We start from the raw sequence: 13,702 nt of genomic DNA, 5'->3' as shown, positions 1-13,702 counted from the left end.
GCAATTCTTCATTTCATTGTAACTTTCCTTCTAGTTAAGCATTGATGGACTTTTCTGAAGTATATCCCTTTTGAATGTTTTACTATTATTTACATATAGTTTGGTACAATCAATGGATAAAAAGTGATGTTCTGAGTCTGTACTCGGACTTGCGACTGTTTGTTATCGTGGGTCCAGTTGTATTTTTACTATTTTTCAATACCAATCTGAATGCATAAACGTGATGGACAGTTTTTTTCATAAAATATATAAATGATCTTAAATATATGATTTTTTTTATAAAACAAAAGAGATCTGTGTCCAGGATCTTCTAAGTGCTGCTTCTTTGTTTCACATTTCTGCATAAATGTGAAAATGAATTGCATACATGTAAAAGAACATTTTCCCTTCAATCTTTCAATCTTTCCTATCTATATACAGTCTAATCCTGTTGGCACGAGCTTACTTGGCTCGATTTCCTTGTTGGCTCGAATAAGATGTAAATAATCGATAGTTTTCCAAAGAATGTAAACATTCCCGAGGCTCAAAGTGTTATTGCCTGTCCCAGAGAGTTTGAGCCACTGGGGTTCGACTGTACGCGTAAAGTGGAACTTTAACAGAATTTATTCAAATGCACATGCAACGCCTGCCTCTCAAAGTCTCAATGTAACCCAGTGTGTCTTGGAAGTTGAACGTCTGATTGTTGAACCAAGAAAGTAGAATTATAAGTGTTACATAAAGGTAAAATCTTACCAATTAAGGCTTATACCATAATTATTATTTACATATACAGGTCACGTTGGCTACGAGTCATTTTCCATGGAAACGGCGTCCGATGACGTCATTTTTCACCCTCGCTATCGTGTCACTCTAGAAAGAGGTGCGTCTCTGGTTGCCGGCGCCGTAGGTAATGCTGTATCGTTGCGGGGAACCGGTGAATACGTTGATTTAGGGAACCATATGGACGAGTGTTTCGCGAATATCGACCTTTGTCAACATGGACTTACAATTTCCTTGATGCTAAAACCGGAGAGCCTTAAGGCCAACCAGTACTTCCTAGCAGGACCCACGTATTCCCTGTATTTGGAAAACGGGCATCTTAAGGCCGAGTTTTATTCGTCAGGAAAAGTGTGGAACGTGACCTCGCAAGCGTTTAATTTTAAAAACTGGAACGACGTGGTTCTGTCTTGGGACAAAGAAGACGGGTTAGAGATGTACCTGGATGACAAACTAGCCGGCCGGAACAAGCGTCCCGGTGACATGCGGTTGTCGGATGCGCGTCAAACTGGTAGTCTGTACCTGGGACGGAGCGCGGAAACGGGCGTCCAGGGGACGGCGGAAATGATGGCGGACGAGGTTCAGTTCTGGTACGCGAACCTGGACAACCTGCGGCTGAGGAGGTTATATCAAGGTAGTGTTGGGTGCGGCGTCCACGGCCTGGCCCTGGTGTAGGGCTTAAAGTATTTTTCTTAATATTGAGTCAGTCTTACCACCCAATTATATCATTTTGAAATATAGTGTTTTAGAATTGTTTTTATTGATCCAAGTTTAAATTGATTGTCAGTGAAGTATATTATTGCAAACATAATTAAGATTTCCAAGAATTAAGTCATAAAGTTTAACTGCTAAATAAAATAAATACGCGATCTACTTGCAGCGGACTTAAACGTACCTCTTTTTAAGTATGTAAACCGTCCAAATACATCCGAGGTTGTTTTCGATAAAATGGCCGAGGAGTTCCGAATGCCCAATTTTAAGTCTCTCGAAAGAGGAAGGTATCTTTATTCAGCCCGCTTAATTGCTTCTTGAACTATTTCCTGCAATACAATTTGGTTTGACTTCGATTTCTTAAATAATGTTTACACATGCGTATAAGTAAGTAAAGTATATAAGAAAATGTTACATCAGAATTATGTGGCATGATTTGATAAGATTGGCTCTTGTTTCAGTGTTTTATTGTTTGCATTACCTGTTATTGTTGTCTGCATTTTGCGGTCGATGATACTTCCCAATCACCTACGCAGTGATCTCCGCGGACAAGCAGAATAGATTACTTACACCATGATTTACATCTATATATAAACTATTTTAAGTTGATGTTTAAAATGTTTGTTTTTTTCTCTCTTTTTTTGGATAGTTTTTTTATCAAATTTCAAGGTGCATTGAGGTTGAATTGCAAAATTAATATTAATATATTTTAAGATGATTTACAATCTTGAGATATGGTCGCGTGATTTGCATGGTGGCAGTGATTACTGTACTATAAGGAAGTAACACGGAGACGAGCGTTGATAGTTTCGGAGTTTTCTGCAATTCAAAATATGTTATTCGATCAAAGCATTTGCAAAGTTTCCAATTATTTATAGAGCTGCCAACCTTTTCCATGTCAACTTAAATAAAACCACTCAAGCGCTTGATTTTGACAATGAGTTAACTTATAGTGCCGGCATTAAAAATATTGATTTTATTGGATATACAAAAGCCTGTTTTACCTCTCAATCTTGCTTGATTGTTGATGTGTTTCCCTGATTTAGGGGCTATCCACACGACTATTCCCCTGGATAAGATGCCCCCTAACGGCGTGTTGTCACTTCCGGGAAGACGGGTCGAGATGAAAGGGGGCGCCTCACTAGTCAAGGGACAGAAATCTCAGGCCATCAGGTAACAAATGGGCAGGAGTTGTATACCCTGCTTTTACAGGACTTTCGTAATTGTTGAACCCCGTTGGCTCGAATTCGCTTAGCTCGAATACTTCGTTGGGACGAACTAGATTTAAAGGACCGTTTTCTTTATACTGAGTGAAAACAATCCCGCTTGGCTCGATTTTTCCGAGGCTCGAGGTATTTCCGCCGGACCCTGGGAGTTCGAGCCAACAGGATTTGACTGTATTTTAAATGTTTGTAATTTATTCTGGCATCTTGTCAATCTGACATCTATGTGGAACAAATGTTCGCTGCAGGTTAGCGGGGAAACCCCAGTACGTGACCCTAGGTGAAGACTTGGTTTGCGGGGGAGATCTGACTTCCTGCCGCCACGGCTTCAACGTCCGTCTGTCCGTTCGTCCAGGCCGCCTTGCCGACAACATGTACTTCCTGGACAGCTACCCTCTCACCGTTTTCTACAGGTAAAGGAACGGAGGCACCGGACTTGGTGGGAAAAAAGTTGCTGCTGTATAAAGTATGTTCATTTTATTGAACATCTTGCATTTAGAGGGATACCACGTAGCTCTCGAGAATGGCGTGTTTAGTTAGCAACATTAGTTTTCCTAGATTTTCTGACATTCTTATAATGCTATAACTCATATTTATTGTTGATGGAAGATCGTTGGTAGGTATGACTTCTTGTCTTAATCGAAAAGGAAAAAAATGCATATGTTTAGGTCAAATTTTACTTATCTTACAGGTTATACGACACTAAATGCAACAGCAGGAGTTCATTAATTTCTTGCGACCTTGGGAGAAATCACATTAAGGGGGTTGTAGAAGATATCTGGTGTTTTATCGAAATGATTTGATGAATAGGGCGATGGTTGAAAGGACTCAACCACTGGCAACGGAATGAGTATAACAATCCGGTGCCAGTGGCCTCAACAGTTTCTGGTTGATTTAAGACAGTGGCATCGTGTGACAAGTACTATTGAATATCGTTTTGATTGAAAAATGGTTCCTTCCTCCCAAGATGGTTGATGTTTATGTAAAAAGAATTTTATGTTTCTGTGAACTGAGCAACATAATCTCTCCAAAGTTCTCTTACGGGTATCTGCCTCTTTCAGTGACGGACGCCTGTACGCGACCGTGAGGGCTGGTCGGAACACTTGGACGGCTGGATATCCCGGCTTCAAGTCCGACACGTGGCAAACCGTTGACATCTCTTGGCACCCGGAAATAGGTAAGGTCGATCTGGGTAAAGTTAGTATTGTAGGATATTAAACTATTAATCTCCATTTTTTTTATTCCAAACAAATATGCAGGCTGCGGTTATTATCATTTGCATTCCGTTCGCCGTGTTATTTTAAGTGTGTTTGATTAAGTGTCAAACTGCTTCAATGCCGGCTTTAAAGTCAAATCAGACTTTAGGACGGACGAGCCTAATGTCGAATGAAATAAATAAATTAAATTAAATTTCCGAATTTTAGTTTGAATAAAATAAACCACACAAACACGTTAAGTTTACTCTCTCAAACGTTTCGGCGTAACGCCTTCATTAGTAGATATTAACAAACAATATAAACAGGAAGTTTAGAATACCGGGCGGTTTCAGGATTTGACGTTAGGGGCGTGACTTAGGGGCGTGACATTTTGGCTGCTCCCCTCCTTCAGGACAGAAATTTATCTAGCTTTTGGAGTGGGTTAGGGGGTAGACACCCTAGAAAATTTAAACATATTTTTTGTCTGAAATGGTGCATTTTGGATTTATTCTATTTCTTTTTTTCTCCTATATAAAAATAATAAGTAAACTTAAAATGATTTTTTCGGGGAGGGGGAGGCGGGGGCTCCCCCTGGATCCGCTTGTGGGCTAGTCAACATCTTTATGTTCGGCCATTCAGTGCTCAACACTTGCAAACGACTAATATTATTTTTATCAGCTATAACAATACTATACCTGAATGAACTCTATTCAGTATTCGATGACAGGCGGCAGATATGTGACACGGCCAATCAGTTCACTATATCATCACTTTCTAACATATCAGTGGTCAGATGTCTCTGTGGCGCAATTGGTTAGCGCGTTCGGCTGTTAACCGAAAGGTTGGTGGTTCAAGCCCACCCAGGGACGCATAATTGTTTTGTTTTAAAATTTAGTATTTTTCGTGAAGTACACTTGTACCGTAAGCTTTATTTTTTATCAAGTTTTCTCCTTATTTAACAGCTTTATCGTGACCACTTGCGATAAGAATCCATTACGTTTAGGGATATATCACTTTGCGTTTACTAAATCTGCCGATCGTTCAAGTTAACAATGATGTAAAATGTGTCATTGTTAACTTTATTACTTTGAACCGTGAACTATTTGAAAATGTGCTCACATAATGAGTTATAAACAATTGTCTTTATCTTGTTAAAAATACAGCAGACCATATGTGTATTCATTCAATTCGAGAGCAGTTACGGTTTGACGATGCTTAGACATATGTTTCAGTTGTGCGAATTGAATTTAAATAAAAAGAATGACTGAATGAATGATATGTTTTACCTTTTAAAGTTACTAACCAACTCGTTATCAAAATTGTTAACATTACCAACCATAGTGTCAACCATTTCAATGCCGTTAAAGTCACATCAGGCATTAGGACGGACGGAATGTCAAATAAAACTAATATTATAAGTTACGGGGTTAGTAGGTGACCCGATATGGGATATACGGGGCAAAGAAAACCATATCGAATCACCTACTAGCCCCGTAAAGCAAATATCACGTCTACAACTTGTTAACATGTTTAAATGTTTCATTTGTTTATCGGAATCGGAAAAAGCCGCCATTTTGGTACAATATAGATTTGGTGACCCAATATGGAAAAAATATTGGGTCACCGCGTGACCAGTCCTGGACCAATGGCCTTGCGTCGTTTATGTTGGAGGCGTGATATAATTATTTATGGTCATATCAGATATTAGGATGGACTGGAGAAGATTAATAAAAACTGTAATTTTATTTCTCAATTTGATTTTAGTCAACTTGACATGTTTGGTCATTCAATACCTTACACTTGCAGACACAAATATATTTTAATAATCTGCATCAACTATGACTGTACCTTATCTGAACTATATTCAGTATTCGATGACAAGCGGCAGATATGTGACACATTCAATCAGTTCACTATATGAACACTTTCTAACGTCAATGTGGTCAGTTGTCTCTGTGGCGCAATTGGTTAGCGCGTTCGGCTGTTAACCGAAAGGTTGGTGGTTCAAGCCCACCCAGGGACGCTTAATTCTTTTGTTTTAAAATTTAGTATTTTTCGTGAAGTACACTTGTAAAGTTAGCTTTATTTTTTATCATGTTTCCTCCTTATGTGCAATAGCTTTATCGTAACCACCTGCGATAAGACTCTACCATTACATTTTAGGTATAAATCAAGTTGTGTTTGCTAAATTTGCCGACCGTTCAAGTTAACATTTTCGTAAACTGTATCGTTGTTAATTTTATTACAATAAGGGTTTATTGTACCTTACTTTGTTAAAGTTAGCAACGTGATAAACGACATCATTGTTAACTTTTAAACGTGATATATTTCAAGATGTGCTCACATATTTATACATAAACAAGTACACGTGAAACAGTTGTCTTCATCTTGTTAGAAATACAGCAGATCACATGTGTATTTATTCAATTCGAGAGCAGTAACGATATGGAGATGCTTAAAAACGGTCTCAGGTGTGCTAATTGAATTAAAATGAAAAGAATGAATGAATGAATAATATGTTTTACCTTTTAAAGTCAACAACCAACTCGTAATCAACATTGTTAACTTAACCAACCATAGTGTCAACCATTTTTATGCCTTTAAAGTCATATCAGGCATTAGGACGGACGAAATGTCAATTAAAACTAATATTATAAGTTACGGGGTTAGTAGGTGACCCGAAATCATATTGTTTCACCTACTAGCCGCGTAAAGCATATATCACGTCGACAACCTGATTACATGTTTCATTTATATATCGGAATCGGAAAATGACGCCATTTTGGTACAATATAGATTTGGTGATCCAATATGGAAAAAATGACCGCGTGACCAGTCCTGGACCAATGGCCTTGCGTCGTTTATGTTGGAGGCGTGATATAATTATTTATGGTCATATCAGATATTAGGATAAACTGGCGGAGATAAATAAAAACTGTAATATTATTTCTCAATTTGATTTTAGTCAACTTGACATGTTTGGTCGTTCAATACCTTACACTTGCAGACACAAATATATTTAAACAGTCTGCATTAACTATGACTGTACCGTATATAAACTCTATTCAGTATTCGATGACAGGCGACAGATATGTGACAGGTTCAATCAGTTCACTATATGATCACTTTCTATCGTCTCCGTGATCAGTTGTCTCTGTGGCGCAATTGGTTAGCGCGTTCGGCTGTTAACCGAAAGGTTGGTGGTTCAAGCCCACCCAGGGACGCATTAAAATTTTGTTTTAAAATATAGTTATTTTCGTGAAGTACACTCGTAACGTAACCTTATTTTTCGTAATCAAGATTTCTCCGTATGTTTAACGGCGTTATAGTGACCACCTGCGATAAGAATCTACTATTACATTTTAGGTATAGATCATGTTGTGTTTACTAAATTTGCCGATCATACAAGTTAACAATGTTGTTAACGACAGCGTTGTTAACTTTTAAACGTAATTACAGTTGTCTATATTTTATAAGAAATACAGAAGATCACATATGTATCCATTCAATTCGAGAGCAGTAACGGTTTGACGTTAACAACGTTGTTAACTTTTAAGTTCAGAACAAGTGGTCCTGAAAGTCCATTTCCATCGAAAACATACTCGAATGTATGCCGGTACATCAGAAGAAGAAGTTCGTAAAAAAATAGTGTTAATAAACTGTAGTGTTTTAACGTGTAGTGCGTATTACTAAGTGAAAATTGGTTGCCAGTTAAGTGTATTATAGCATAAATAATTTCCTAAGTGTAAAGTCATCAAGTTTAACTGCTAAATTGAAATTACTACGCGATCTACTTGCAGCGTTGTTGAATATAAAGAATTCTGACATTGTAAACCGTCCATATAAATCCGAGGTTGTTTTCGATTGAAAATGGCTGAGGAGTTCCGAATGTACTACTTACAGATACATAAAGAACCGTTTTTCAGCTGTGCTAATTTAATTTAAAATATCCATACTCAATGATATGTTTAACTTTCAAAAGTTAACATCAACCTCGTTATCAACATCAGGGGCGGCACCAGCAATTGACGTTAGAGGGGGCGTCACTTATGGGCGAAACCTTTTGACATACGCCCTTACCTCAGATACGAAAGTAAATGGCCTACACTATTTGCATGAGGGTTTAAGGGTACTCCCGCAAGATTTGTTTTACAATTTGTAGTCGAAAATGGTGCATTTTACTTTCTTTCTCCCATATTGAAATAAAAAGTAAACTTGGACGATTTTTGAGGGGGCGTGCGCCGGTTGCCAAAGTTACAAACATTTTGAATGCCTTCAAATCCATATCATGCATTAGAACGGACGGAATATTGAATAAAACTGATATTATTATTATTTATGGTCCGTGATATAAGAAATTAGGATAGACGGCAGAGATTAATAAAAAAATATATTATTTCTCAATTCGATTTTAAAATAGACAACGTGTACGTGTTTGGCCATCCAATGCCTTGCACTATTAGTAGTTTGCATCAACTATGACTACATGTTTATACCTTATCTGAACTATATTCAGTATTCGATGACAGGCGACAGATATGTGACAGGACAAATCAGTTCACTATATTTCTACTTTCTAACCCATTGTGGTCAGTTGTCTCTGTGGCGCAATTGGTTAGCGCGTTCGGCTGTTAACCGAAAGGTTGGTGGTTCAAGCCCACCCAGGGACGCATAGATATTTTGTTTTCTTATTTAGTATTTTTCGTGAAGAACACTCGCAACGTTAGCTTTAAGTTTTCTCCTTTTGTCCAATGGCTTTATCGTGACCACCTGCGATAAGAATCTACCATTACGTTTTAGGGAAAGGTCAAGTTGTTAACTTTATAACTCTGGGGGCCGATTGTACATGACTTTGTTAAGGTTAACAACGTGATGAACGACAGCGTAGGTAACTTTTAAACGTAAAATATTTGAAGATGTGATCACATAATTAAATATAAACAATAACGAAATATAAGTACACCTGTAACAGTTCAGTCTCAAATCGTGTTAAAAATACAGCAGATCACCAGTATATTCAAGTGTATACTGTCTAAAACGGGTAAACGCAAAGCAATTTCATGGCATGCTGGTTTTTCTAATTTCCTGTATCAAAAAATAACACAACACAACAGTCTGAAACAAATTAACCTGTCCAAGTCGCCGGAACCCGCCCCCACTCCCCGCTCCCCGGGTCAGGGTGTATACCGTGGGGGAAATTGGCCGCGTTTTTACCTTCCAGGTGGCCCCGCACTGCCGGGTAAATGCGGTGGTTTTGTATTCGCGCCCATAATAGCGGGGAATTGGCCTTCCCTGGGTTGCAGGGGCATTTTACCAGCAGTTCATCCACGTAGGGCGAGGATCTTAACCGGGCTTTACTCCGGGACCGAAAGTCAAACGGTCCCCGCTATTACCCGGACTTTGGGGGCGTGGTTACAATTGACTGGTGCATAATATACGAGCACGGTCGCAGAATTTCAAGATCGTCTTTCTTTCATAATCGCTTCCTTATTTTGTGCTACTGGACAATGTCTGTCATTGACGGTGCCCGAATGTTGTGTTGCCAAAGCCTCCATTTTACATGGCTTATTTTCATCCAAGGGAAGTAACACGTGTATGGTTATCGCAAGGGTAATAACTGCCTTCATATAAGACAATTTGTATCGTCATTCAAACCGACTTCTTAGATGTTGTAGGTTTAATTCGTATATAACTATGTTAACGATATCAGAAACCCAGAAAAATCAAACATTTTCAAGAAGTTGAAGCAATGCATTGTGGTAAATATTGCAGTGCATTGTGGTACTCGCTGGGCATGCGCACTTAAAACAAATGGAGACAACGAAGTGTCAACTCATTTCAAGGGCGTTTCTTCATCTAGCACCCATAGAGTGGGCAGCAAAGAGGCCAGATTCCGTGGAAACGGCAGTGCGTAGAAACGAAATTCGCGCTTCGTATATACAACTTGTACCAGTTTAGTAGAAACAAGGGATATAATTAAAACTAATGATTATGATTCAGATCTCCTTTAAATCCCACAGAAGTAACGGTTTGACGTTGACGTAAATTGTAAGCAACGTTGTTAACGTTAACAATGTTCTGAACTACCAGCCCTGAGAGTTGCATGCACACACTTGTTATCTGCAGGACTTCTTACAAATGCTTAACGAACTGATAAGCTGTGCTAATTTCATTTAAATCTATCAAAACTCAAAGACAAATTTCACCTTTAAAAGTTAACAACCAACTCGTTAACAACACTGATAACTTTAACAAAGTTCTGAACAACCAGCCCTGAGAGTTGCATGCACACACTTGCAATCCGCAGGACTTCTTACTGATGCTTAAAGAACTGTTCAGCTGTGCAAATTTAATTTAAATATATTAATACACAAAACTAATTTCAGTTAAAAGTTAACAACCAACTCGTTAACAACATTGATAACTTAAACAAAGTTCTGCACAATCCACAAAAATTGACAAACATTTTGAATGCCTTTAATACGGAACGCCGTTAGGGCCATCGCCTATGTATGTGTTGATCTGAAACCCGATACTCGATAGAACGATGATGAAAACGCGAAATCACGAAACGACGATGGTAAAAACGCGAAATCACGAAACGACGATGGTAAAAACGCGAAATCACGAAACTACGATGGTGAAAACGCGACAATACGATAGTGAAAACACGATAGTTTATCGCATTTTCACCATCGTAGTTTCGTGATTTCGCGTTTTCATCATCGTACATCGTATCGCGTTTCAGATCAACACATTAACAGGCGATGGCCCTAACGGAATTCCGTACTTTAAATGTCATATCAGACATTAGGAAGTACGGGCGAAATGTCGAATGAAACTAATATGATTATTTATGGTCCCTGATATCAGATATAAGGATTGACGGGCGGAGTTTAAAAAAGTTTTTTTTCTCAATTTGATTTTAAAATAGTCAATATGTACATCTTATGCCTAACACTTGCAAACAACTATCATTTTAGGTTTATTATTTTATATGTTTGCGTCAACTATGATTGTACCTCATCTAAACTGTGTGTAGTATTCGATGACAGTCGGCAGATATGCATCGTCGAATATCCCCGATACACAATACGCTATGCTTCGTTGTCTATGTATGAAGTGTAAAGGAAGAATGAACCGTGGTTGCCGACGATTCAGATATGTGACACGGTCAATCAGTTAACTGTATGACCACTTTCTAACCCTACTTTCGTCAGTTGTCTCTGTGGCGCAATTGGTTAGCGCGTTCGGCTGTTAACCGAAAGGTTGGTGGTTCAAGCCCACCCAGGGACGCATTTATATTTTGTTTTCAAATTCAGTATCAGTGTGTTTTCCTTTCGTTAAGTACACTTGTGACGTGGCTTTATTCTTTAATTTTCTGTCACTTTGCAATAGCTATGATTTAACTTTGCTCTAATAGTTCAACAGCGTTATCGTGACCATTTGCGATAAGAATCTGTCATAACTTTTTAGGTTTAGATTAAGTTGTGTTTGCTAAACTTGATTATTATTCAGATAAGTTTATAAGTTAGTAGATTAATGAAATTGAACGTTTATACATGATGGTGTAGTGGCCTGAGACAATGCTGGTTCCAACCCGATCTTTGAAACTGTTTCTATTTAAAATATCATTCTGTAAACTTCCTTAATGATGATTTTATAGCATAAGTAGGAATTACTCTTTTTATGTTTTGATATGGTATGATATAATCCGGGCTCGATTCAAATGATTTTGCACAGTTGACTTCATGTTTACCTGATGCACAAGATACGTAAGAAAAAATAATCATTGCACGATGAACGTTTTTTGATATGCGATTTATTTGATTAATTAAAGGGGGGGGGGGCGGCATAACGCAGGTCGCATATTTGAACAACGAACAGAATAGACAAGAACAGACGTTCCTAAAGACTTTACACAAAATTAAAAATATATATATATATATACCATTTAATCTGTACATGTGTGTAAATAGTGTACATGTCAAATATGTTCGTTATGTTTACCGCGTTAACTTTTTTATATTGCTCAATGTTAGAGCACTTCATAATCTGTAAATATATATCCATATCTTCTTTATAGGAGGAAATAAAAATTTGATTGATTTAGGTACAAACATAACCTTTACAAAGATTCCTCTACAAATGAGACATACAAAACATTCTAAATAACCTGACTTACCATAACATGTTTATATCGATCGAATGATTATATACTGTGGTATAGTACAGTTCACGACAGCGAATAATAATATAAAGCAATTTATTGTTCAGTGCGATCAATATTATGGGTTACCTATATAAGTATTTTCTTACACCTGTATATCAGTTGTCTCTGTGGCGCAATGGTTAGCGCGTTCGGCTGTTAACCGAAAGGTTGGTGGTTCAAGCCCACCCAGGGACGGTAATGTTTTATTGTTGTATAATAGCGGGGAATTGGCCTTCCCTGGGTGGCAGGGGCATTTTACCAGCAGTTCATCCACGTAGGGCGAGGATCTTAACCGGGCTTTACTCCGGGACCGAAAGTCAAACGGTCCCCGCTATTACCCGGACTTTGGGGGCGTGGTTACAATTGACTGGTGCATAATATACGAGCACGGTCGCAGAATTTCAAGATCGTCTTTCTTTCATAATCGCTTCCTTATTTTGTGCTACTGGACAATGTCTGTCATTGACGGTGCCCGAATGTTGTGTTGCCAAAGCCTCCATTTTACATGGCTTATTTTCATCCAAGGGAAGTAACACGTGTATGGTTATCGCAAGGGTAATAACTGCCTTCATATAAGACAATTTGTATCGTCATTCAAACCGACTTCGTAGATGTTGTAGGTTTAATTCGTATATAACTATGTTAACGATATCAGAAACCCAGAAAAATCAAACATTTTCAAGAAGTTGAAGCAATGCATTGTGGTAAATATTGCAGTGCATTGTGGTACTCGCTGGGCATGCGCACTTAAAACAAATGGAGACAACGAAGTGTCAACTCATTTCAAGGGCGTTTCTTCATCTAGCACCCATAGAGTGGGCAGCAAAGAGGCCAGATTCCGTGGAAACGGCAGTGCGTAGAAACGAAATTCGCGCTTCGTATATACAACTTGTACCAGTTTAGTAGAAACAAGGGATATAATTAAAACTAATGATTATGATTCAGATCTCCTTTAAATCCCACAGAAGTAACGGTTTGACGTTGACGTAAATTGTAAGCAACGTTGTTAACGTTAACAATGTTCTGAACTACCAGCCCTGAGAGTTGCATGCACACACTTGTTATCTGCAGGACTTCTTACAAATGCTTAACGAACTGATAAGCTGTGCTAATTTCATTTAAATCTATCAAAACTCAAAGACAAATTTCACCTTTAAAAGTTAACAACCAACTCGTTAACAACACTGATAACTTTAACAAAGTTCTGAACAACCAGCCCTGAGAGTTGCATGCACACACTTGCAATCCGCAGGACTTCTTACTGATGCTTAAAGAACTGTTCAGCTGTGCAAATTTAATTTAAATATATTAATACACAAAACTAATTTCAGTTAAAAGTTAACAACCAACTCGTTAACAACATTGATAACTTAAACAAAGTTCTGCACAATCCACAAAAATTGACAAACATTTTGAATGCCTTTAATACGGAACGCCGTTAGGGCCATCGCCTATGTATGTGTTGATCTGAAACCCGATACTCGATAGAACGATGATGAAAACGCGAAATCACGAAACGACGATGGTAAAAACGCGAAATCACGAAACGACGATGGTAAAAACGCGAAATCACGAAACTACGATGGTGAAAACGCGACAATACG

At 38.2% G+C, this 13,702-nt stretch overlaps 1 protein-coding gene and 6 non-coding genes across 14 annotated transcripts in view; all 7 read left to right on the top strand.

Annotated features, from left to right (window-relative positions):
* The window catches only part of LOC128241470 (uncharacterized), a 163,256-nt gene that overhangs the window by 96,677 nt on the left and 52,877 nt on the right, over positions 1–13,702 (top strand). For 7 of the 8 annotated variants that reach the window (XM_052958410.1, XM_052958411.1, XM_052958412.1 and 4 more), the window contains 4 exons: positions 773–1,390; positions 2,514–2,640; positions 2,939–3,103; positions 3,752–3,867. In XM_052958410.1, coding sequence (XP_052814370.1) covers positions 773–1,390; positions 2,514–2,640; positions 2,939–3,103; positions 3,752–3,867 — 1,026 coding nt within the window. The remainder of the gene's footprint in view (positions 1–772; positions 1,391–2,513; positions 2,641–2,938; positions 3,104–3,751; positions 3,868–13,702) is intronic. The other variant, XM_052958413.1, reaches the window with a different exon arrangement.
* Trnan-guu (transfer RNA asparagine (anticodon GUU)) lies at positions 4,682–4,755 on the top strand. The gene has a single exon. It is a non-coding gene; the product is annotated as a tRNA-Asn (tRNA).
* On the top strand, positions 5,836–5,909 carry Trnan-guu (transfer RNA asparagine (anticodon GUU)). The gene has a single exon. It is a non-coding gene; the product is annotated as a tRNA-Asn (tRNA).
* On the top strand, positions 7,037–7,110 carry Trnan-guu (transfer RNA asparagine (anticodon GUU)). The gene has a single exon. It is a non-coding gene; the product is annotated as a tRNA-Asn (tRNA).
* Trnan-guu (transfer RNA asparagine (anticodon GUU)) lies at positions 8,483–8,556 on the top strand. Its single transcript has one exon. It is a non-coding gene; the product is annotated as a tRNA-Asn (tRNA).
* Trnan-guu (transfer RNA asparagine (anticodon GUU)) lies at positions 11,109–11,182 on the top strand. Its single transcript has one exon. It is a non-coding gene; the product is annotated as a tRNA-Asn (tRNA).
* Trnan-guu (transfer RNA asparagine (anticodon GUU)) lies at positions 12,221–12,293 on the top strand. Its single transcript has one exon. It is a non-coding gene; the product is annotated as a tRNA-Asn (tRNA).

The sequence above is a fragment of the Mya arenaria genome, chromosome 7 (genome assembly GCF_026914265.1).
Source record: "Mya arenaria isolate MELC-2E11 chromosome 7, ASM2691426v1".
NCBI classification, from domain to species: Eukaryota; Metazoa; Mollusca; class Bivalvia; order Myida; family Myidae; genus Mya; species Mya arenaria.
The sequence above is the reverse complement of the archived record's forward strand: the minus strand, read 5'-3'. Positions and strand labels throughout refer to the sequence as shown.